Here is a 25,450-nt window from a genome sequence, read left to right as displayed (position 1 = left end):
GAGAGAATCAAGGAAGAGGCCAGAAACTTGTTGGTGCTCAAAAATTCCAAGGCACAGCTTGGTTGCCCCAGGGTAGCCTGCTATGCAGCTACACAGGATGCACTTTTAATACAAGTACCGAAGTACTTCAAAGAATACAGACAAAGAAGATCAACTAGTACAGCAGAATATCCCTATTAGCCAGACTCCAGTTATTCCACATCTGTGATGTATTAGGTTCTTGTCTGACAAAGATATGTTTCAATAAATCAGTCTGTCAAATGTCACAGCCATCCAGAGATTTTCCCCACCTCAATTCTTAATTTTCAGTACTTTCCTCTGCATTCCCTTGCTTTTTTCCTTCCATTCCCACCCAATTTATCCAAATGTTGCGCTTCTTCTCTAGGCAATGGCCCAAGCACCTTTTGGAAAAGGCAGGGATGGACCTAATTGTACCAGAAAAGAAACTGCAGCAGAAAAAGAGAAAACCATAGAGCAAAGTAGCATACATGCATCCCACAGAAGCCTGTTTCTCAAAACTGTGCACTTACTTTCCGTGCCTGTTCCAGCATTTTACAGGCATCAACAACAAACGTCAAGGTCCGAATCTGCGGCACATCACTGATAGTGGAAACCCTATTTCGCAGGTTCATGGCAAATTCCTACAAAAACCAAGAAAATACCATCAGCTCACCCAACTTCTCTACACCCCGCCCCTTCATGATTTCAGGACAAAAATCTCACCCTGTTTGTGCAGTGTAGGCATTGTTTTCAGACCAATTGTTCTGTTTGGCAATTCAGCTGACTGTTCCAAGGCATAGGGACCAAAATTCCAAATGACATAAAACAGCTTCAGCCTTCTTTGCAATCAAAAGCCAAAATTAGCCTACACAGGAGAGTGCAAAAGGGCCAGACAACTCTTCCCCCAATGTCACCCTATGTGTCCGGTTCTGGAGGAAGAAGACCAGCCACTGTAAGGGTGTCCTCCTAATCCCTGCCCTGGTGAGGCGGTGAGCTAACAGCTCATGGTCAACCACATCAAATGCGGCTGACAGATCTAGAAGCATCAGAATAGCTGAACTGCCCTGATCCACTGGAGATCATCCATCAGGGAAACCAGTGAAGTCTCTACCCCATGGCCAGGAAGGAAGCCCAACTGGTTTGCAGTGTTCAAGGGCTTGCAGTGTGCAAGACCCCTTAACTATCATAGTGTGAAGGCCCCATGACTGTACAGCACCATGAGACCCCTGCTACATGTGCTACTAGTATAAATGTGCTACATGTGCTACTAGTATGTGCTTCAGGCCACAGGGGACACCACCACCACTCCTGACTCCTAACAAGTATTTTTAAAAAGTGGGTGGGGCTTCAGTTTTTATTAATGTTGATGGTATAACAAGACAGGGATTTACCTCTGCAAACAGAGGAGTGGTATTTTAAAAACACAGCTGGACTTTTCTGACTAAACATGACTGAGCTGCATCAGCTGCAATGTTTAATGTACCTACATAAAATTTTGTTCACTTTTCAAAAATAATGTGTGTTCCTATCAAAATCTGGCCAGTATCTCTCCCACTGCGCCCATGTGCAAGGAGCTCTTACCAGCCCTTCACTACAAGCTGTCTTAGTTATAGGTATAGTGTGGTTAAACATATCTGAGCGCATGAGAGAAAGGCTCATCTAAAGGAATAGTTTGATAAGTCTTCTGCATAAGTGTGTCAGATACCTATAAAATGAAGACACATATTGCTAGATGTATTTCTTAGCTACCATTCTCTGTGTCTGGTTTGTGCATATGTGCCATAAAATATTTTTAAACAACATATAAGAAGCCATCCATTAAACAGGGATGCTGTCTAAAATGCTGGAATCCTACTGAGTTATGTATATATTCACTCTCTGCCACTGTGATTGGCTGTACCCCCCATGGCAGCCATTTTTGGCTCTGTCTCCTGTGGCTGCACCCACCACTCTGTTAGAAATCCAAAAGTGCTTGCAGGCTGAAAAAGCTCGGGGACTCCTGACATAGTCCAAGACAACCCTGAATGGGGAAAGGAGTGATAAGATGCAGGTTCAAGGATAGGGCAGTTATCCTTACCCTTGCTTGATGATGGAAAGTGCACCTTTCATTATAATCCTGGAAACGCTTTTCCTGCCGAGCTGCTTTGCTCACCTGAGAGAAGAAATGAGATATAGTTATACCTAGATGAACACTAAATAAATATATGCCTTGTACTCTACTCATACACTCACCATGGCAGAACAGTTGTAATAATCCTTGTGGGTTGGCTTCCAAGGTTTCAGGCAACGCCAACAAAATCCATGGTTACATTTGGCACAAGTCATGCTGCACATAATAAAGAACAGCAGTTAATTGAAAAGTGTGGCTAGCAGCTTAGTCTCATAAACTCCACAGGCTAGAACAAGAGCTCTGGTTTGCCATGAGATAGCTTGCTGGTGAATCATAGAGACTTTGATCAATGTAACAAGCTCTGAGGCAGAAGTTTATAAAGCCTCAAGCCTTGCTTTTTCAAATCTCAGGAGAAAAGGATTTCAAAGCAAAAGTTCTGGTATAATTTATATCTGCTTCCTGATTTGTCACTACACTTGGGCCCTAAAAGGTCAGAAGACTACCTTCTAATCTGTTTGCCTCACTCTTGAAGCTATAAAGCCTACAAACTAAGTACTCACTGAAGACATCCCTCGTTCTTCTCTATTTGAGACTGGCAGCTTGGGCAGCGCTTGGAGATGAGTTTGGCCAGGTGCTTGCTTTGAGCTTCCACTGTCATCCCTTCATAATATCCACCATCATCCATCCACTGGGACATGTGGCTACAGCTGGCAGGATAGTGTGCCTGGAAGGAACACAAAACCTACGATAAGTGGAGAACAAGAAACCAGAGTGACTATTCTTTAAGGAGGGCAGCAGCCTTTAACCTCATTTCAGGCTTACCTCTGGAAAATTGCAGTTGAAGCAGGAGATCCACGAGCACTTTGAGCAGGCTTCTCCACAACCAAGGCCTTCTTTGCAGAGGATCTGATCACAGCCCTGAGGGTTGGTGCACCAGGTCAAGTTTGAACAGCACTCAACATAACCTCTTAAGAGAGCTTTCTCATACTGCAAAAAGATGAGGGGAGGGTACATGTATGACAATATTTTGGATATTAATTGCACATCAGCTTTGGAATAACTAACACTAGTTTTGAACCTATGGCTGAATAAAATACAAAATAACATTTTAAAAATATTATATCTTCATGGATGAAGAGAATTTACCATCCTAAAAATGAGTGTTTTACCTCCATTTTTCTTTTTTCTTTCTTTTTTTGTACTCTAATAAAAACCAAAGAACAAATAAGATGACTTGACGGGGGAGGAAGTTGGGGAACATTGGAACTATTTATTATGTATGAAGGTACCTGGTTTGCCCCGTTATGTTCTGAACCCTAAATATTACAGTACAGTTTTATGCTGCTCAGCTAAGTGCTATAAGAGCTTGATCATCTTGTAAAAATTATAAACTTCACTAAAATATGACCTGTTTGATTCACTTAGAAGGGTACAGGAACAAGACAAAGAAAGCTCTGCTTGAAAGGATCCAAGCCCAAATGACAAGGCCTATCTGAAAGGACCATTATCCACAGTCTAAAAGATATTGTTGGTTACAGTAGATGAGTGGTAGATATGTGAGTGTCCCAGGGGGTTGGACTAGATGACCCATGATGTCCCTTTCCAACTCTATTATTCTATGACTCTATGATTCTATGATCACACAGGGAGAAGCTTATGGTGAAAGGGAAACCTTTATGCAGACTCTATTATTGGGGGCGGGGGAGAAGAAATTACTTTCAGCTTCACTACACTAAACATTATTTTTAAAAGTAATATTTTATATCTTATACCTGTGGGGGGGGGGAAGGATCTACATGATGCGATCTGCATACTGAAGGTGCAGTATTGACAAGGCTAATCTTATGCTTATCCATAAGATTTGGGACTGTCCCAAAAGTGAAGCTTATTTGGTTGGCATAATTGATGTTATAACCAGTTGTCTTATCTCACCAACTCCTGGAGCCAGGTGGGTAGCCATGTTGGGGTATGGTAGAAGAGAGAGTCCAATAGCACCTTAGAGACTAACAAGATTTCCATGGTATAAGCAAGAATAAAAACTCCTTCAAAGGGAGCTTTGACTCTCAACAGCTTATATGTTGAAAATCTTGTTGGTCATTAGGTGCTACTGGACTTGAATCTTGCTCTTCTGATTGGTAACAAATATGTCAGAAAATTCATACACAGCAATTAATTTGGAATATGCTTTCAATAGCAAAAATCTTAATTGTTTCTAAATGGATATCAGATAAATCTCCCTCAATGGCAGAACTATTTAGTCAGGTCTGGCATATAGCCAAAATCATTAATCGTACTAACATGGAAGTTAAACAGAAACCATTAAGAAAACACAATTTTTATGCATCATGGATAATTCATTTAATTCTGAAATGCATTTGTTGTGATAAATCTGTATTAACAGTTGTCTTTGTATAGCCCTATTTGTATAAGCTCATTAAGTCTTCCATGCCATTATGCCTGTTCTAGATTCCTATGAAAACCTGTAATAACATTTGTATTAAAAGGCAGAAGGAATTTAGATATTGTTAGAAATATGATTTAATTCAAGAGGTTTGGCCTCCTGCTCCATATTTAGCTCCTGAAGTGTTTTTGGTTCACAACAGGGATTGTGCACACATAAAAAATTCAGAATATTTTTTATTTGCCCTGAATTGATTCAGGTATACCTGAATCACTGGCTCAATACAGTGGTTTACACTAATCTATTCTGCTCCACTGGAACCCAACAAACAGCTGATGCTGCAGAAAGCTGCCTCTCTGCAGCATCCGACCAGGTCTACTGGAGAGATCTTTAAGGACCCTGAGGAACAGGCCCTTGGGAGAATCAATCAAACAAACAAACAGTCCTTCTCAAGATTACTTGACTTGACAAGATGCATAGAAGACAGCAACCAACTCTGCCAAATCTGCCAAATACTGACTAGGAACCCCAAAAGTTTTAGCTACTACCATGGCAGCTCCTCCCAAGGAAAAACCGAATACTACTGTTTCCATCTCAATAACAACCTTGCAAACCTTGAACTGCTTAATGGCACATGAGAGATCATCAAAGAAGTATTATCCACGATACTAAGGGTACATCATTCATATCTGAACCCCATATTGGCTAAATAACAAATTTCTGTATACCCCATTGTAAACCGCACATCACAATATGACCACCTTGTAATCCAGTGCCTACTGCTTTATATATTATTAAAAGATTGTATATATTATTTTATCTTTTATTATGCCAGTAAAGGTACTCTGTATTCTGTATTCCGTCATGGCACCTGACTTATACACAGTCCTCCTCAGGACCTTGAGTTATAAACACCATCTTACCAGTGTAGCAGCAAAACTTCACACATAAAATAACATTCTTCAAAAATTATGTGGTCCAACTCAGGACGCGTCTGCTATAACACTTAGGTGCTCAGTTTTGGCGGTGCTCAGTTTTGGGGTGGGTGTACAGTATTGTGAAATAAGGTGCTTCATTGTGGCTCAACAGTCCCCATGCCCACAAACTTGATGTCCAACTCAACACATCACTTAAGAGACATCAGTGGATGTATTAAACCCATTGACTACCTACATTGTGCCAGCCTGCTCCCCTACATCTCTGAAGGCAAGATGCTCCTCTTCATGAATTCAGAAAGATTACTGAAAACAGAGAGCTCCTCATTCAGAAAGACATGGCAGATGCACACCTAGCCTGATTAAAGACCCGTCTCACTGCCACGTAACCCTTGGAACACACCAGGGGCAGGCTGTGGGTGGGCACTAGGCCACAGAAGGACCCTCTTCACTTTCCCCACCACTCAAGGCTTGAATCCTGCAAGAGGCCCTTCTACCATTCCCAAATTAAAACAAAATTCAACCAAAAGACATTCCCAGTATTCCCACACCCACTTGCCCCAAGGAAAGACTCATCTCGCTTGACGCCCACAGTCTCCAACAACAGGTTGGCAAAGTGATAGGAGCTTTGGTCAGCAAAGGTTTCGATGGCTGGGGCCCCTCCTCTTCCCAACCCAGCCAGGTCTATAAGTGGCCACTTTAGGAGGGGCGGGTTGACCTACCCATATATAAGGGAGGGTTTTGTGGTTTTTTAAAATTAAAAATAATTTCTGAAAACCCTAACATTCTGCAGTTTACCTCGGATGCACCATCAGCATAACACTGTGCCAGGACACACTGGTTGAGAATCTTTGAATTAAATATTAAATCTTTCTGCATAACTGTTGTACCTACTTGGCTACATATTAGATATGATTATATACTTCCTGTGTGTAACTCTGCCACACAATAAACAAATAATACCGTGCCTACCTTGGCAATGACCTCTTTAGAGGAAATGATGGAGCGGATGAAGTCAGTAGCAGGTTGTGCTGGACAGTCAGAGATGGGACATGTGCAATTCAGAATCAAGTTTTGTTCAATCCGAGTTGTCAAGTATTCATTCCAGCATGTCTAGTTGAAAGCAACATCAGGGAAGAGGTTGGTTAGACCAATAGATCTGGAAAGTATTACCACCACAGACAGCTACCCAAATGGAAGGAAGCCATCTGGTTCAAATCTGTAAACTCTTCAGGGGTAACATTAGATACCATTTCCCAAAAAGCCACTGAGGAGAGATCCAGTAATGCCTAAAAGACTCAACGACTACATGTTACTTTCATGTTTTGAGCAAACAACAGGGGGAGGTTTTGGCCTCCCATCACCTGCTTGTCAGCTTCCTAGGGAATCTGGTTAATCACTGAGCAAAAAGGGATGCTAAACGGGATGTACCACAGGTCTGGTCCAATACAGTTGCTCTTAGATTCTTAAACAGGGCAAGAGCACAGAGTACAAGCATAAATACAAGCAGCATATGAACTGTTAATGGGAAAAGCAGGGGTGTAGAACACCTCCACAGTTTGTAATGCACGAACTTGCTGAGAAGCCTGGAGGTGAAAGGACAAAAAGCTGCTCTTCCTGCACAGTGTCCACCATCCAGGGAGTAAAAAGAGTCAATCCTCACCTTACAGCAATAGTGCATGCAGCAAAGAACAGGGGAATTGTCTTCTGGGGTCAGCTGATTCACACACACTGGGCAGTGAGTAACAGGGTCCAAGGGTGGCTGGGGATTTCGCACTTGCAGCCCGGAGGAAAATAGCAGTTGCTCTGGGTCCTCCGAATAGCGCTGAATGAGCACATCTACATTCCATTTACAGTGGATCAGCAGGTGCTGAGCTATGTCTGCAGACACACTTAGAGTATCTGAGACCCTCTGTACAGTCTGAGTCATCAATGCCTCAACCTCCTCTTGGCTCATGGTGCGCCCCCTGGGCAACAGCACCGTCTCCATCAGAACTTCTTCCGTGCCAAGGCTGAAGTTATCTAACCTGCCAGAAGGAAAAGGCTGGATGAAGCGTGTGTAGACGGGGCCTTGTTCTTGCTGATCACTCTACATTTAGGTATGATGTTACCTGAAAGGAGAGAATTTGTTGTTCGCATCTGTCCCAGAAGTGCTTTTCCTGTTCTGGCAATCAGCATTCTGAAAAATGAGCTGAGCCTGGCCCCGGTGAGGTGTGGAAGGCTCTGCAGAAACATACTCGAGGAGCTGAGGACTGTCCTCCTGACGCCGGATGTAGCCCTGACTTAGCAGATGAAGGATACAGGACAGGACATCAGTGCTGCTGCAGCAAAAGCTCAAGAATTTCAAAGCCGAACTGGACTCCCATTTCTGGCAGGCCTCGATCACCTGAGAGAGGCAGACAGCAAATTAATCCAGTTTTGGCTTGGCAGCTGGACTGACTTACAAAGACCAGAGGTCTTGTACTCCATACCCTGAACACCAGATTGTCAATGTGTATCTCCTTTTCCTCTTTCAGGATCTGAATAAGGAGGCAGCAGATGATGTTCCTCTTCCTCTCCAGGGCACTGCCCTCATTTTCCTCCACATTCAAGTATGTCTGTTTGGGCAACAGCCACAGGCGCTGGTCAGATGCTCTGGACAATGTTCCCTCATTCAGCCTCAAGACACCTAGAACCAAAAAACAAGTCTTCACAACATCAGGGCTTTCTCCAGTTTCTTGAATTAATAGCATTATGGCAACCTCCATGAGACTTAGCCTGGTCAACTGCTCCACTAAGTTGGCTGATGCGAACAATCCCACCTCTTTGCAGGCCATGGTCATGCAACCATACCCAATGGACCAAGATCTCCTCTTCTACCCCCCATCTCTTTGGAAGCCTCTCTATACTTACTGTGATTCTGGGACAAGATACCATTCTCCTTTGTCAGAGGTTTCAGTGCATGTCCAAGGAGGACCGGGGAGAGATTAGTGGCTTGTAACAATGTCTCCACAGAAACTTCCTAGGACCAATAGGAAAAACAAGAAAAAGGTTGTTATATAGAGAAAGACCAAAGAGGAATGGCTAAGATATTTCTCAACAAAGAATTCTTATAGACAAATAGCACAAATGCAGCCAACGGTGGAGGTCCTCAGGAGACGGAGGCCATTCTGGCCTATCTGGAAGGCAATGATTTGCATCGACAAACAAAAGAGTTTACAGAGATTTCCAATATAATACAGAGAGCCAAGCTCATGTTACCCATTTCAGCATCATCATTAAGTAGTATGGAAAGCACAGAAATTCTGACAATTCGCTACAAGTTATTATGCTTTCAGGGTACATCATCTTGGATACTGCAAGTACATTTAATACTTTAGCTGTTAAAAAATGGCAAAAGGATCCAGTGGACCAAGTCTATGGTAAACCAGGCAACATGCATGTGCAAAAATAGAGGGGAAACTACCAATTATCAAGTCAGCTCCACAGTCATGCAAAAGTTATTTACAAAGTCCCAAAGTGTACAATATAGAAATTGCCCACACCAAAACAAGTCTACAATCAAAATAGATTCTGTCCTCTATGTTGCATAATTCAAATACTACAACAAACATTCTGTTTTTTTTCTACATCTGCAGAATTAAGGGGGATACATGGTTGTCCCACCCACTTCATCCTAACAGGAGTCAAACTGAAAGGAGTGTGACAGGCCCAAGGCCACTCCAATTGGGAATGGAATCCTGATCTCCTGGTTCCACCATCACACCAAAATGGGCACACCTTGCCAATACTGGCAGTCCTGAAAGTTATACAAAGCCATAGTGAAATGAAGAATCAAGGCAGACAGAACCTCCGCACTGTTGAAACACAGGAGGATGTACATCTGCAGGGTGGACACATGCAGGATGCAGCCCTGGTACTCCAGCTCAGCATGGCCTAGCCAGGTCCACTGCAAACGCCGTGGCTTTGTGTGCTCCAGCCCAAAACGGCTCTGACCTGAACAACAAAAAGAGTCTGTCAGGGCAAATCCGCCGAGTGGAATCATGCCTCCTCACTCCCCCACCAGCCCAGGTTCCCCCAAGCCCTCAAAATCCCGGCCCTGCTAGATCTCGCAAAGGATACATCATTGAAAGCTGCCTCACTCCACCAGGTCACTGATCCCTTTAACCCCCAGCCGTCTACTCGGCCCAGCTCCCAGGCCTCAGGCTGGGCCTCCTCCCACCTCACTGAGCTCCTCTGAACAGGACTGAAGCTGGGACTTCTTACATGCACTGCGCAACATGTGCTCTGCCACTTAAGCCATTCTCTACACCAGGGACACCAAGATACCAGCTGTTACCCCCCCCCCCAGTGGCCTTAAGGGCAGGGTGAAAATACGAGATGAAAGGCACTCTTCCATAGCTAAGCGACCTCCCCTCCCAACAGAACAACCATCCTCTCTTTTCCCCTACGCAGGGATGGCACACCGCAATAGTGGGACAGGATCGACACTGGCAACAGCACGGTGTGTGTTGGGGGGGGGGGGATGGTCCTTTAGGTATGTCCCACAGTGACTCACTTCTGTCAAAAGACAGACCTTCAACACTGCTTCTCTGGACCCGGGCACAGAAAGACTGGGTCACTTCCTGATTTGGAAACCCTTCCCCATTTCACAGCCCATACAGTGAGCAGCACTGACTTGCCCACCGTCAACCAAGCAAGCCCAAGGACAGCAAAAGGACCTGTACAGACCACCCTCTTGGCACTCTGATAGCCCCACACTCACTCTGGGTATAGAAGTCAGCAAACCTGCCCAAGTGCTGACTGAAGGACGGTGGGAAAAATCTGGCAGGTTCCTCCAGGTAGCAAAGTGGGGAGATGGTCCAGCAGCGGGGAGACAAAGCCAGCACTTTCACCACCGGCTCCTCCTCCTGGCCGCTCGTCTCCTCCTCCATCACCTGGGAGAGCAACGCAACCAGAGTCCACACTGTGGCTCTGACAAACAAGCCAGGGGTCCCAAGGAGCGGGGGATACATGCCCGGGGAGGGCCTGATAACGGAGCCTTTGCTCCCTCCCTCCTCTGCTCACCTCTCCTCCCTCCTCCTCCTCCTCCTCCTCCTCCTCCTCCTCCTCCTCCTCCTGGTATTTCCCGTCCTGATCCTGCCCCAGGAGATGTTTGTCCAACTGCTGCAGCTGGAAGAGGTGGAACTGCTGCTGCTCCTCCTCCAGCTCACTCAGGTTCTTCAGCATCTGCTGGGGGAAGCGGTTGGGGAAGCAGAGCCCGATGTGCTCCACCACAGCACTCTCCAGCCACGTCTTGCCCTGGGACAGCAGCCGGTCGCCCAGGTAGTACCTGGAGAAACGGGGAGCACCACCGACTCAGTCCCACAGGCCCCCGTTACCCTGCCTGCACCGCAGGGCTCCTCGCAGGGGACCGCAGTGGCTGGGCCTCTCCTGGACAGGACTCATCCCATGGATGAGGTATTCTGCCTCCCTGCCCAGTGCCTTCCTCCTCTCCGCCACTACTGCTGCAGCCCGTTTCCCCACCACCAAGGCCTCACCGGTAGAAGTGCTCGAAGGTGTTGGCCAGTTCCAGACCAGACAGGAAGAGAACAGGCTCCAGGCTCCGCTGCAGGCACTGCAGGGTCTCCACATTGCCCGAGTCTGCCCAGCTCTTCTGGATCCACACATCGATGTAACGGGCAAACTGCTCACTCACCTGGAGGGGGACACAGAACGCGAGAGGCTGGATGAGCCACGGTGACAGCAGGGGAAACGGGAGGAACTCCTCCCACCAGAAAAGCAGGAAGAGCTCCACAAAGGCCATGGGGTCCAAAGCCCAGGAGAGAGATGGCACATGAGCAGCCTGTGCCCACTTGTGGGACCTGGAGAAGCTGCAGGAGACAAAGGAAGGCCTTGGCCAGGCCTGGCAAAGGGGACCTCAGAGGAGATCCACTACTCCCACTTGCCACAATCCCCCACCGTCCCCAGCCCCTCTGAGCCCCGACTCACGTGCATGGCTGTCAGGAAGGAGAGCTGAAGCAGCCCCCCAGAGAAGCCCTGCCGCAGGGCAAGCATGAAGCACATCTGCTGCCCGAAAAGCTCCTCCATGGCCGTGCGGAGGCGCAGGTAGATGTGACAGTATTGCTCCACGAAGTCAGGGTCCTGCCACGAGCACTCCAGGAACCGCTTCACCTGGGCAGCATGGCAGAGACAGAGGCAATCCTGTTAGCGGCCCAGGAGGACAAGCCTGTCCCGGCCAGCAGGACTTCTGCAGAGGCACAGGGCCACCGCCCAGTCGGTAACAAGTCACATTTTACGACAGTTCTGGAAACAGGCAAACAGGACAACCTCCTTTCAACTCCCCTCCTCCCTCTATATTTATCTTTTTGTATCACAAACAAGTTTTTCATCAGCTTTTTAGCTCCCAAGGGAGCGAGACACAATCGAGAAGGAAACTTTAACATGAAAATCAGCCCCAGCTAACTCTCTCGGCTGACCCACCTGCTACGTGATCCCCGAGAGTGCCAATGCTGGGGGCTGCCCAAAGATACCCCTCAGGGGCTCCAGGGTGCGAGGCAGACATCTCCTAAGCAGGTCTCCCATGCCTACTCAGAGGTACGTCCCACTACGTGCAATGCGGCTGGCCAGGGCAGCAGCCTTTCAAATGAGCCAGGGGATGTGTCATTATGTATGTGTAAGCATGTTAAATGGGAGAAGGAGGGAATCTTATGTCATAGCTCGCCTAGAGCACCAAAACCCCCTTGGGCCAGCCCTGTAAGTCACCAGCATCGCAGGACTGGAGCCCCTAAGCCTTCTCCCCACAGAGCTCCAGTCTCAGGGTTTCTGAGCTCCTTGGCAGGGCAGAGGAGGAGGAGAAGAAGAAGAAGAAGGAGAAGAAGAGTTGGTTCTTATATGCCTCTTTTCTCTACCCGAAGGAGGCTCAAAGTGACTTACAGTCGCCTTCCCATTCCTCTCCCCACAACAGACACCCTGTGGGGCGGGTGAGGCTGAGAGAGCCTGATATTTGTGCTTGGTCAGAACAGCTTTATCAGAGCCGTGGCGAGCCCAAGGTCACCCAGCTGGTTGCATGTGGGGGAGTGCAGAATCGAACCCGGCATGCCAGAGTAGAAGTCCGCAATCCTAACCACTACACCAAACACACAAGAGCTCCCCAATACACACACAAACAATGAACACTTGCATGCACAGGCAGTCTGGACATGTGGGCAAGAAGTCACACCCACACACACAAGCCCCCACCCCCATGCTTGCGCTCACCTGCTGCTGGACCACCCCCTTCCAGCACTGTGTGATGCCAGTGGTGCTGCTGGGCTTCTTCTCCACCGGTTTGGCGGCCCCAGAACTCGTCTCCTTGCTCTTTCCATTCTTCCCATCTACAAAGGAGGCATTGCAGAGTATGGACAGGGTGCCAAGGTCTTCAGCCAGTATGGCTGACACACACCTCAGTCATACTGGGCTTGGAAAACTTGATGGGAGGATCTGACTAAAAAAAGGACATCCCTTCTCCCAGCTAGAACTGGACCCACCCACTCCCAGCTCCCATTCTTCCCTACAGAACCCACCAACCATGTTCTCCTGCCTTCCTGTTAATCCTGTGGCTGGAAACAGGATGTGGGGGTCCCACGTACTCATGCCTTCAAGGGCTCCCAACCTGCCACCCTCCCACCTTCCGCTCAGAAGGGGCGACCTTTCTGCCTGCCTGCCTGCCCGCCTGCCCAATGGGAAAGCACTCACTGGACTTCACAGGGGCCTTCAGTTCCTCAGGCTCAGGGCTGCTGGAGTCCACGTGCACCAGCAGGTGGCTCAGTCGCCGCACACGAGAGTTGAAAATGGCAGCCCGTTTCTTGGCCCTTGCTGCTGTCTTCAAGTTCTCCAGATACTGGCTCAGAAGCCACGACAGGGGGCTGAGGCCACTGGGGTCTGGAAGGGCAGGAAAAACCCAAGTCAACACAATAAACTTCCATGGGATATTCTAGTTTTCTTTACTCATAAAAGAACAAAAGAAACCATTCTGAACATAGGTAAAAAGGAACCACTTCAAGTAGAGGGGGGAAAAATACAAATATTTCAAGGTTTACCTCCAGGTATAATTCAACAAAGAAAAGAATTCAGAGATCTAACACTGATAGCAAGACAAGATATCATTGGAAGATTCTTCTAGCATTAAATTTTTTTTCTAAGTAAAGAGAAGCAAACTATAAGAACAAAGAACAAGCTGCAACTTTGCTGCAGGAGGTAATCAAAAGAAACATGAGAAAGTTTTAAATTGTAAAAATTTGGGAACGGCATATTCAGCAACTTCAAGGAATGAGATGCTGCTATATATGTCAAATATTTAAATTTGAAAGTTTTAGAACTTCTAAAAGATTAGAAGGGAAGATATTTGATTTTGAAGATTAGGTTACCGAATAGTCAAATATGAACTTCAGCAATAATTTATGCTCCAAATAATGGTCAAATAAATTTTATGAAGCTTTCTTCAAAGTTATCTTAGGCTTTCAAGAAGGTGAAATATTAATAATTGGAGACATGAACAGGGTATCAGATGTTTAAAAGGACCAATCCAAAAACACTTCAGAGAAATTACCAAAGAATGTTTTGAAATATATGAAGACTTGAAAGATGCCTGGAGAATATACCACCCAAAGGAAAGAGATTATACCTTTTTCTTAGACAGGCACCAAACATATTTGAGAATTGACATGTGTTAGATATCTAAAACTCTTACTTCAAAAATCAAGAAGACAAAGATTTTACCAAGAACTATGGCAGATTATAATCCAATAGAAATCTCATTGAAAGGAGAGAGTAAGAAAGAAAGGAAATTGAGCAACCCACTGCTGTTGCAAGAAGATGCTGTTCAGAAGTGTAAACAAGTCCTAATGGAATTTTTTGCTATCAATCTAATGGAATTTTTTGCTATCAACACCAACAATACAAATAATGTTACTGTAACAACAGTTTGGGAAGCCTATATTAGAGGAATATTAATACTAGCAGCAACAAAGAAAAACAAAGAAAAAAGAAATTAATGGAGCTTAACAGATCAATTTTAAAAAGCAGAACAAAAATACAAAATGACAAGAAGCAAAAAGAGGCTGAAGGAGATTAGAAAATTAAGAAATCACTTAGGCTGAATAAAAGTGGAAGAAATGGAACAAAAATAAGTTCATAAAACAAAGACACTTTCAAAATGCAAATAAACCAGGCAGATATTTTGCTTATTGTTTAAGAAAGGAAAAGGAAAAGACTATGTGGAATTAGAAAAGGCCAACAGATTGTATATCCAGACAAGGAAATACAGGAACAGATAAGCAATTTCATCAAGCATCTATATAAACCAGAACTCCAAGACTACATGATACACCCTTAAAAATTTAACACCTAGACACTAAAAAATTTTAAACCAGAAAATAATAATTCCAGAAACAAACTTTTCTATAAAAAACTTAAATGAGATAATGTTCCTGGTTAAGATTGTTTTACAGCAACCTACCATAAAGCCTTTGAAGAAATGTTAACTGTACCTCTTTACAGAGTAATAAATGAAAACCAAGAGACACAGAAATTACCACCTATGTGGCAAGAAGCAAACATTACTTTGATCCATCATTACCACAAGCATATAGTCCTATTTCTTTATTAAATGTGGATTACAAAATTTTTATGACAGCAATGGCTCAAAGGTGGAAAAGATACATTTCGGATGTGGTGCATGAAGATCAGACAGGTTTTGACCTTAAAGGTACATTAAAGATAATATTAGGTATATGTTGACTGAATATTCAAAGAAAAAAGGTGAAAAGGCAGCTTTGATGTTTTTGGATGCTGAAAAAGCATTTGATAATCTTTCTTTGACATTTTTATTGAAGTTTTGAAATGTTTGCAATGTGGATTATATTTTTAAAGTGGATACAAAGTATATATACAGAGTCTGCAATAATCATAATAAACAGTCGTTATGAGAGAAAATCAAAATTGAAAAAGGAACTCGACAAGGATGCCCTTTTTCACCATTATTATTATTTATATTAGTGTTAGAAACATTGGTTACTAGAACAAGAAAAGATTTTTAAAATTCCTGGAATATATAATAATGGGGAAACAATAAGATGAAAAGTTATGCTGTTGTGATTTGACTACCTTGATAACTAAAATCATTTTATGAAACATGTAATTTATAAATTTAAACAGTATTCTTGTTATAAAATAAATAAAAATAAAACCAAGATAATGTCATTGGATACAACAGCAGAACAGGAAAGACAATTAGAAAATTCAACAAGATGTGTGATAACCAATAAGCCAAGTAAGCATTTGGGAGTAAATGTAGTATATCAAAGTAACAAGCTTTATAAAGAAAATTACTAGAAGACTTGTACAAAAATATTTGATGACAAAGATGGAAAACATTTAAAAAATCTCTTGGCTAGGACAAATATCAACAGTTAAAATTGCTGAAACCATTTTTTTTTATTTCAAACGCTACCATTTCAACTATAAGGTTATGCCAAAGATTATTAAACAAATTCATATGGAATGGAAAAAGATCAAGGATAATATTTAAGGCAATACAAGATGATAAGAAAAGTGGTGGCCTTGCAGCACCAAATTTTGATTTTATAGGCAAGCAGTGACTTTGGGTTGGATAACAGATTGGATTATTGATCCACAAGGAAGCAATGAAAAATTTGAGACAATGCACACTCAAGACGGCATTCATAATTATTATTTATGGTATAATAAATCACTGAAAACTATCCAAAAGCAAGACAGGAAACATGTTATAAGAGACAGTTGTTATGGTTTAAATGCAAAGAAAGATTAAGTCTATTAATCTCACCAGTGACCTCTTTATTAAACGCTTACTATAATTTAAATTCAAGAAAAAAAATAGTGAAAGTATGGTGAATAAAGAAGGAACATAAAAGAATGGCAAATTGTAAAGAAAGAAGGGGATACCATGGCTATCTATCATCAAATAGCCTCAAAACTGAAAGAGCAATTTACAGAACAAGGTGGTTAATTAAGAGAAAAAACTGCTTTTGAAAAATTAATAACAGGTGATCAAAACATCTGTTAGGTAAAATCTATAAAGTTCTTGCAGTATGATTGTGAGACAAAACAAGCTATAGGTTAAATGATTAAATAGGCACTAAATTTTGGAGAAAATATAAATATGCATCAAATGGAAAGTATTATGGGTCCATGTACTGAAATTTACTGAAACCTTAAAAGAAAATTAGTATAAAATGTTTTTTAGACAGCATATCAATTCTAAAGACACAGCAAGAGCAACTAAGGGTTCTAATGGGAAATACTGGAGATGTCAGGATATAAATGCATCATTTTATCATATGTGGTCAAAAAGCCAGGAAATATTGGATTATGATCCATAATGAGATGCAAAAGATAATGAAAATTAAATTTGTATTAGATCTAAAATATAGGTTATTAACAGTAGAATGTACAGTGAACTTGTGAAGTATATGGTAACAGCTGCAAGGATTCTATAATGCATTACGATGGAAAAAAGGAACTCCATCAGATCATATGGGCTGGTCAAACAAAATGGCCGAATATGTTACAATGGCAAAGCTCACATATCTGATGCACAACAGACTAACAGCAGACTTCAGAAGAAAATGAAGTCCTATCTTAGACTATACTGACTATATAGATCAGTAAAAGGAGATGAAATGGAATAAATGAGTTGTTTCATATTAGAAAATAGTAGTTTAATACCTTTAAGAAATAATCGTTCTGTAATATACAATGTATTATTTTTAAATAAAAACTTATTTATAATATTTATAATAAAAAAGGCCCGCTACTGTAACATCCTAGGGGCCTTGCCAGGAAGAAGAGCCGGTACCTGGAGAGGTGATACTCTGCACCAAGGGGGTAATTAGAGCATCCCAGCACGTCTTGCCCAGGGCCTGAGCAGCCTCATCGTCAGGAAGGAAGCGATCGGCAAAGTCCTGCTCATGGCGCAGGGCACTGTTCAGCCTGCAACATCAAGGAGGTCCTGTGTGAGCTATTACAGTGAATGGAAGCCTGGAGGACCCCTGGCATCTGGACTGGAGAAGGCAAGAGACTGGGCACTTACAACGGCCCATGGAGGGTACGGATGCTCAGGATAAAAGCTGACAAGTCAGAGGGTGCTGGGAAATTGCCACTTGAGCAAGACGTATCTCTGCTTGCAAGGCTGCTAAGCCCTTCCTGCTTATTCTCAACCCCCCCCCTCCCAGGAAGGGCCCCTCCTCCAGTCTCTAGGCATGAGGCTCTCAGGGCACCCCCTAATCTGCAGACCCAGAGGAAGAAGGAGGATACCTGTTGAAGAGCTGCAGTAGCTGCCTCCGGTCCTCTGAGATCTCTTGGCACCAGGTGTGGGCCTTGGTGGTGTAGAAGAGGAAGGTGCGTCGGCACAGCTGCTCCTTGAAGATTGGCCAGAAGGTGGGCTTGGGGCCCAGCACCTCAATGCCACGCACACGTGTGTCAATTCCACCCTGCAGAGAAGACAGAGTTCTCACACATAAGGCAGTTCTCTACCTCAAGGCAAGTAATACTCTGTCTTTGCCACACAATTTAAGGGTGTCCCTCTCTTGGCTCCTGCGCCATCTTGGCTCCTGCGCCACATACTTACAAATCCTGCTTCAATAATGAAGGCCTTAATCCTTTCTGAATGGCACAACTCAAAGTGCTTTTAACATGCAAAACCTGACCATGCAGAAAGGCCTCAGGGCCAGTGGAGTGAAGCTTGTTCTTGATTGCTTTATTGCAGTGAGTAACAATGTACCTGCTGACAACGCTTGATTTTAATCTGTATGATGGGCCAGAAGCGGATCATGTTCTCCAGAAGAACCACCCTGCTGGCTGAAGGTAGAACATTAACCTGTTGGAAGAAAGGAGAAGGAACAAGCCTTTACCCTATTTCAGAAGTTCAGATGCCGTACGAAATCTCCACTCACAGAAAGAGACCGCAAAGTTTCTTTTCTGTACTTCTACCCAAATGAACAAGAGCCCTTCTCACATAGGTGTTGGGAATGCAAAGTCATGTAGCTTATCTTGTGGGAACAGCACACAGAAAAACAATGTTCCTCATGAATGGAACAAGTTGGGAGATAAAATGAAGTTGGTGCCATGTCTGGGACAAAGTATAAAAGCTATAGGACATCAAATTTCTCAACTGATCTTGACCTTTTTAGGGGTGAAGAAATGTTATTCAGCTTTTGCATACAAAGCCAATAATCTTCCATTACTGGGAGCGAGTGTGCACAGTTTTTTCCAAATGCTCTCAAAGGTATCAGTTAACAAGGGTGCCTGCCTATGGCTAGACCACGTCTAGTCATAGATATTCCATGAAATCTAATCTTAAATTCTGGTCAGATACCAGTCAGCAGGGCTCTGAATACAAACAGACACACAGAGTTCACAGCATGGCTAGCCTAAAGAAACTAGAAATGTTTGCCAAACCACAACCTCACAATCCTTCAACTGCATCCCTATAACAACCCCCCAAACACAGCAAAACTCTTTCTATTTCACTCTTCTGCCACCTTGAAACCTTTAAAGGGCTGAAGTCACTGGCAAGTAGCACTCACTATCTCTTCTGAAGACAAAGATCCTGGTGGAACACTGTTCCTAGTGAGAACAGGGCCCTCCAGGATCTTAAAACTATTCTGAAGGGCATACAAAACAGAATGGATCTGTCAGGCCTATCATTGAGGCCCCTGAATAACATTCATAAAATTGATTGCCCTCCCTATCAAACCCTATTTGATTTTTATTTAACCCAATTTATATCCCTTGAGTTTATGATGTTACCTAGCATACTCCTCCTTTTTGTCAATTATGTGGTGCTGGGGAAACTAGTTTTAAATGTGTATGTTTTTAAAATGTTGTGAGCCGCACTAAGCCTCTGGGGAAGGGCAGAAGAGAAACGCTTACATATCTACAAGCAAGCAGAGCAAAAATCTCTGGGACCTATTTTCCAACTTTGCCAACAGATGGACAATTAATGTCTATATGGATGTATATAAGAATTGCATACATTTTTTAACAAATCAGCATTAATATATCTACTTCAACAAATTAAGAAAATGGGGAGGGCCATTGAGGGCAAAGCCCTACTAATCCATATTTTAAATATGTATATGATACTTTCGGGATTCCCTATAAGTTGCTTCATAGAACGATTCCCAGAAAACCACCTGGGCACTTTAGGTTGCATTCCTGATCACAGGGGTTGAGCTAATCCCATCTTTCTGCTGCTGTCTGCTGCTGGTCCAAATAAGGTCAGCACGGCCATGCAAGACTGTTCTAATGAGCAGCATGTATTCCACTGCTGACAGATTCTGATTCATCTGCAGACTGGAAGTGCAGCAGGGCAGATTGCTTCTGCCCACAATCCCCACAAGCAGGCAAGAGGGAGTGAAGTATGTCAGTTCTGAGGAGTGCAGTCTCTCCACTAAATGCCTAATATGCGTTTTTCCATCTTAAAACGTAATCTGTTTTTTCCCACAGGTCAAAGGGTTTAGGCACATCGAGACACAGTCAGAGTAGTTCAGCAGTAGAATAGGCTGCCTAAGGAGGTGGTGAGCTCCCCCTCACTGGCAGTCTTCAAGCAACGGTTGGATACACACTTTTCTTGGCTGCTTTAGGATGCTTTGGGCTGATGTTGCGTTGAGCAGGGGGTTGAACTAGATGGCCTGTATGGCCCCTTCCAACTCTATGATTCTATGTGCTGGAGAGGTGTTGAGCCACATATTTAAACCTGGCCAACCCAGGACCAGAGATTTTGCACAAGTGCATGATCGAAGGTAATGGTCCCCAAACCCCTGTGCGGTGACCGGTCCCGGTCCATGGATCAGTTGGTACTGGGCCGTGGCTCCTCCTCCCTGGCTGCTGCCTCGGAGGCTGCCCTGCCACTCTGCCGCCGGCTCACCTTTGGTATTTTCCAACGGCCGCCATGGCTGGGGCTCCCCCTCAGCGTGGCACTGCGCAGCTGCTGCTGGCAGCGCCCCCCAGCGGGCGGCGGGAAGTCAGGAGCGCCGGCAGGAAAGCACGTGGAACAGGGGCTCAGGCAGCGACATCCCTCAGCAAAAGACTACCCCCCCCCCGGGCCTCAGTAAAATTGTCAAGCGTTGACCGGTCCCCGGTGATAAAAATGTTGGGGACCACTGATCTAAGGTTCAATCTCAACATGGTTTAGAATGTTCAGTGCAAAGCCTTCCAATTCTTGGATTTTACTGCCAGGGAAAAAGAAGGCCAACATTAGAGGAAGGCTGAGGCACTCACAGTATTGAGCTCATTAGTGATGCTGGATGCATTCTCCCCTCCCATGACCACAATCCGAGCTGGCATATAGCTGGAATCCTCACTGGCCACTAGCAAAGTCATCTGCCTGCAACAAGAGAGAGAAAATGCATTCAGCGTTTGAGCTATGGTTATGGTGGAATCCCAACATCTGCACAAAAACTAAAACAATAAACCAAATCTGATCTCCGCTGGGACTCACCTGACTACCACTCCCCGGTGCATATAAACATTAATGTAGTGAGATCCAGTGCTGCCATTGGACTCCCAGTATGTTTTCGAATTCCTGTCTGTTAACTTGCTGGCCCGATGTGGGTTGGAGGAGACTTCCATTCTCTCCCAACACTTGTCTTCCTTCACTTCCACATTGGACCCTAAGGAAGAGAATCTGAAGTTGAAGAAAGGCATGGACAACACAAGCAGGTTTGTGGGGCATGAGATTCCCTCCTTCCTCATTCCTTTCAGAAATTAATGGATCACTTACCCTGGCAAAGATTGCGCAGGAACACATCAAAAAAGGGGATGTTGATAGGCTGGTGACTACGTCTATGTTCCTCTATCTGACCAAGGACCATCTACAGGGACAAACAAACATGTTATCTGAGAACACTAAAGAGTGGCTTACCAGCTATTCACCATTTCAGACTTAAAAACAAATGCAATCCAAACTGACAGAAGAGCCATAGAATAGGCCAAGCATATTTCTGAGTGCAGCTGCTGACCAAAACGGATCCGCCAAACGCTCTACTGAGCACCACTTTAGCTGCATTGGATTGCACTAGTTTACGCCAAACTCAGCTAGTCATTGGGTTGATTCTCAGCACTTTATTGGTTGTTTGGATTGCTACTCCCTGAAGGTCTCAGGTTCACCTGGATGCAACCAGCCAGGATGCTGGTTGTCATCTTCTTATAAAGGCTGGCATATTTCTCACAGTCTGTCACGAGGTCACGCAGCTCTGTCACCAGCAAGAGATTGGAGTTGTGCTTGTCCATAGCTTTTGTTAATGCTTCCTTTGTGCCAACACGACACATCACTACTGCACAGTCTTTGTTGGTGGTGGCCAAACGATGCAGGAAACGAATAAATTCTTGCACAACCTGAAGACAGAGAAGCAACAATTGGTATGGTACAGGGCCAGGTGTCCACTAAGACTGTGCTCTCCCTCTTCCTCTCCCTCTCTCTCACACACACACACACACACACACACACACACAGGGTGGTTTTTGTTAAGTGATATGCCATTTGACAAACAATAGGATAACTCAGGTTCAAATTCCCAGAGTTCACTGGGGCCAACATTCCCTGTCTCACAGGAGTCTTTATGAAAGTTAAAGTGGTGCAGGGTGCCATAAAGTCATGTATACCTAGTAGCACTGTACAGACTAACAATATTTTCAGAGTACAAGCTTTCAAGTGACAAAGCTCTCTTCATCATATATAAGTTGGAATGGAAATCTGAATCCTTATGTCAGTGAACCTCCAGGGTTGAGTAGGGATATAGGATTCTTACCTCACTACAGATGGCATTTTTCTGCCCCAGGCATTTCCCCTCTAATCTTCATCAAACTAATTATAATGCACAATGCATTTTTGCATCCTAAATTCTTTCTTTACAGCTCTCCCACCTTCTAACTGGGATTTGAGGACTCAGATCTCCATTCCAACTCTTATCTGGAAAAGAAAGCTTTGACTCTCACAAGTTTATCATCCAAGTCAGACCCAACAGATTTCCAGAAATCAAAGAGGAGGGTCACCAATTTCCCTCTTCCACTGCAGATTGCTCTCCTCCCCCCCCCCCCCCCCGCTGCTCCTGGAAGAGGATCACTTATTCCCCGGAAGCAGCATTTCTGAGGACATTTGGGGCTGCAGTGAGGAGGAAAGAAAGGTCTGTTCCACTACAGCTGCTCTGGAATAAGGGTAAGGGACCAAAAGTATTTTACTTGCATTCTGTGTAATCAGCACAGATTGCCAGTTATATCTACCTAGAAACTGCAGTAATCTTCAGAACTCCATCTCCATGCTCCTCCACCCTCTAAAGTGTCCACCAGAGAGAACATTTTAGATAGTGCCAACACGATTTTGGAATAGCTAACAGGAGACTCCCTGGTTCCCCTTTCTTAATACTGTTTGGACAGCTGCTCAAAACTTCCCTCTCTAAGAAGGCTTTTTGATTCTAAACTGAGGGCTTATTGTCAACTGACTATCATGGAATCTGTTTATTATCTAGTATTTAGATGCTACTTATTATGCCACTGACTTTGCTGTTCTACTTTATGATCATTTTACTTTATTCATTGTAAGCTGCCTGAAGATCCCATACAATACAGAAACATGAATAACAAAAAAAGTAAAATCCCATTTTTCAAGACCAAACATCTTAAGATTATTCTTGTTCATAGGATGGAAGCATTAAAATAATGCATCAAACTCTCCCTGAAATCTTCTTTGAGCAGGCTGCCTTGTACTTCTTTTGAGATATATATGTTGCTGTTTGACCAACATGGAAGTACCACTAGCACAATGAAAGCAGTGTGCTAACCTGCCTGCTCTCTACTTCCAATCAACTATGTTTCTTGAGTCTCTAAGGCTGGCTTGGAAATAGATGCAGACCACCTAAAAGATGCAAGACTAGAACAGCCTTGTCTTCAAGTCCAAAAAAATTACAAACCATAGAAAGAATAATTAATCGTCTACTTTGCCAAGATCAGCCATTTCAGACTTAAAAACCAAAGAGGATCCACTTTTGTTTTCCTATCTAGCAGTCAGAATCAGGTGTTTGCTCACCACGAGTGACCAGGAAAGTGGCTGGACAAACGTACTGACTGGTAGTTGTTGTGCCCTTGCATGGGCTGCTTTGTCACATGAAACCTGCATCGCTGGTGCCTCAGCTACCGTGACCCATGACAGATTCAGCTACGGGAGTCTTTCAGATGCCAGACAAGGTTTGTAATTAGACCTGCTTAGAGCTCGTTTGGATTCCTATTGGGGTAGTGTAGGGAGGGGGTGAGGAGCATGAATACTTCCTCCTCTGCTCTTCCTTCCACACTGCAACCATCCTGTGATCAGAGATTGCCCGACATATTATCTAATGTCACTTTTATTTTGGAATTTGCAGGGAGGGGCCAGAAACACTTTCCACCACTTACAATGCATTAGGAAGCCACACTCCAGCAATACTTGCTCTCTCACTAGCATTTCCTAATGGTCTCCACAAGGGCTTTCAGCAAAGCCTTATGCTTTCAAGTCTTTTAACACTCCAACAAGTCCCTCACCTCCCGCTCATTGCTGTGGACACTCATAGAAGACAGACAGGGCTTAATGCACTCGTGCCAGGGCAACACGTCCTCTTTGGAGCTGTCCAAAAATTTATTCAAAATCCTGGGGCAGAAAGAATGAAAGAGAGGGTTAAAGGAAAAGAAAACTCAGTTCAGTTCTGTCTGGACATGGAGCCACGGACAACAGGGTCACTCCAACATCCTTAAGACCCAAGGAATCCACTCCATTTAAGATGTTCAAGCCTGTCTTACAAGTAGATCTCCTCCCAAAGTCATGTTTGCTAGACAGCTCCCAAATAGTTCAAAAGACATGCCAAATCTAAGGTTTGCTTGAAGATGGCCCCAAATTATCTAATGATAACTATAACAAAAGCCCTCTCCCTCCTGATTCTATTCACACAGAACAATACCTTGGATACTCACCATGAAGCTTCTGCTCTGAGGTTACAAGGGCATCTTGGAATTGGTGATTCCCACCACTTGCTCAGAGAGGCAGGACTAAACTCTTTGATTTCCTCTCTCCTAGATGGGCATAGCTTTGGCTCAGCTTGGTTACTTTACGAACTAATGAGCCCAGGAACATGCCTGACCAACGAGAGGATGTGGATGCTGCACTTTGTGAGCAGCTTGAGAAAATATCCAAGCGGCAGGACCTTGTCATCATGGGTGACTTCAATTTCCCAGATGTGTGCTGGGAAACAAACTCTGCGAAGCGTCCTCAGTCATGCAACTTTCTGACCTGCCTGGCTGACAATTTCATTTATCAAATGGTAGATGAACCCACAAGAGGTTCAGCCATACTGGACTTAATACTGACCAACAGGCAAGAGTTGGTGGATGAGGTGAAGGAGGTGGGGACCCTAGGGGGAAGTGACCATGTCCTCATAGAATTCCTTTTGAGATGGGGAGCCAAGGAAGCTTGTAGCCAGACGCGGATGTTGGATTTTCGTAGGGCAAACTTCAATAAACTCAGAGACATGATGAGTGTCATACCATGGACGAGAATGCTGGAAGGGAAGGGAGCATGTGAAGGGTGGGCGCTACTTAAACAAGAGCTCTTGCATGCTCAATCAATGACTATCCCAGAAAGACGAAAACACTGCAGGAGCTCTAAGAAGCCTATTAGGATGAACAGAGAACTTCAAGAGGAACTAAGAAAGAAAAGGAAAATGTTCAGGAAATGGAGGGAAGGACAGAGCTCTAAAGAAGAGTACCTACAGGTTACTAGGCACTGTAGATCAATCATCAGAAAGGCCAAAGCTGAGAATGAGCTAAGATTGGCCAGGGAAGCCCATTGTAACAAGAAAAGATTTTTCAGTTATGTGAGGAGCAAACGTAAAGTCAAGGAGGCAATAGGCCCACTGTTGGGTGCGGATGGACAAACTCTAACGAAAGATGCAGAGAAAGCAGAAAGGCTTAGTGCCTATT

At 44.3% G+C, this 25,450-nt stretch overlaps 1 protein-coding gene across 3 annotated transcripts in view; it reads right to left on the bottom strand.

Annotated features, from left to right (window-relative positions):
* Positions 1–25,450, bottom strand: part of LOC143837214 (cullin-9-like) — a 77,462-nt gene that overhangs the window by 4,560 nt on the left and 47,452 nt on the right. For all 3 annotated transcript variants that reach the window (XM_077336818.1, XM_077336810.1, XM_077336827.1), the window contains 25 exons: positions 24,020–24,125; positions 21,617–21,844; positions 21,231–21,321; positions 20,949–21,120; positions 20,729–20,834; positions 18,228–18,323; positions 17,762–17,937; positions 17,304–17,437; positions 13,163–13,348; positions 12,686–12,801; positions 11,417–11,599; positions 10,966–11,123; positions 10,493–10,757; positions 10,191–10,362; positions 9,276–9,421; positions 8,339–8,447; positions 7,918–8,114; positions 7,558–7,832; positions 7,110–7,473; positions 6,419–6,559; positions 2,933–3,097; positions 2,671–2,834; positions 2,233–2,326; positions 2,078–2,152; positions 531–641 (listed from right to left, as the gene is read on the bottom strand). In XM_077336818.1, the coding sequence (XP_077192933.1) occupies positions 531–641; positions 2,078–2,152; positions 2,233–2,326; positions 2,671–2,834; positions 2,933–3,097; positions 6,419–6,559; positions 7,110–7,473; positions 7,558–7,832; positions 7,918–8,114; positions 8,339–8,447; positions 9,276–9,421; positions 10,191–10,362; positions 10,493–10,757; positions 10,966–11,123; positions 11,417–11,599; positions 12,686–12,801; positions 13,163–13,348; positions 17,304–17,437; positions 17,762–17,937; positions 18,228–18,323; positions 20,729–20,834; positions 20,949–21,120; positions 21,231–21,321; positions 21,617–21,844; positions 24,020–24,125 (4,030 nt within the window). The remainder of the gene's footprint in view (positions 1–530; positions 642–2,077; positions 2,153–2,232; positions 2,327–2,670; positions 2,835–2,932; positions 3,098–6,418; positions 6,560–7,109; positions 7,474–7,557; positions 7,833–7,917; positions 8,115–8,338; positions 8,448–9,275; positions 9,422–10,190; positions 10,363–10,492; positions 10,758–10,965; positions 11,124–11,416; positions 11,600–12,685; positions 12,802–13,162; positions 13,349–17,303; positions 17,438–17,761; positions 17,938–18,227; positions 18,324–20,728; positions 20,835–20,948; positions 21,121–21,230; positions 21,322–21,616; positions 21,845–24,019; positions 24,126–25,450) is intronic.

The sequence above is a fragment of the Paroedura picta genome, chromosome 1 (assembly GCF_049243985.1).
Source record: "Paroedura picta isolate Pp20150507F chromosome 1, Ppicta_v3.0, whole genome shotgun sequence".
Lineage (NCBI taxonomy): Eukaryota > Metazoa > Chordata > Lepidosauria > Squamata > Gekkonidae > Paroedura > Paroedura picta.
The sequence above is the reverse complement of the archived record's forward strand: the minus strand, read 5'-3'. Positions and strand labels throughout refer to the sequence as shown.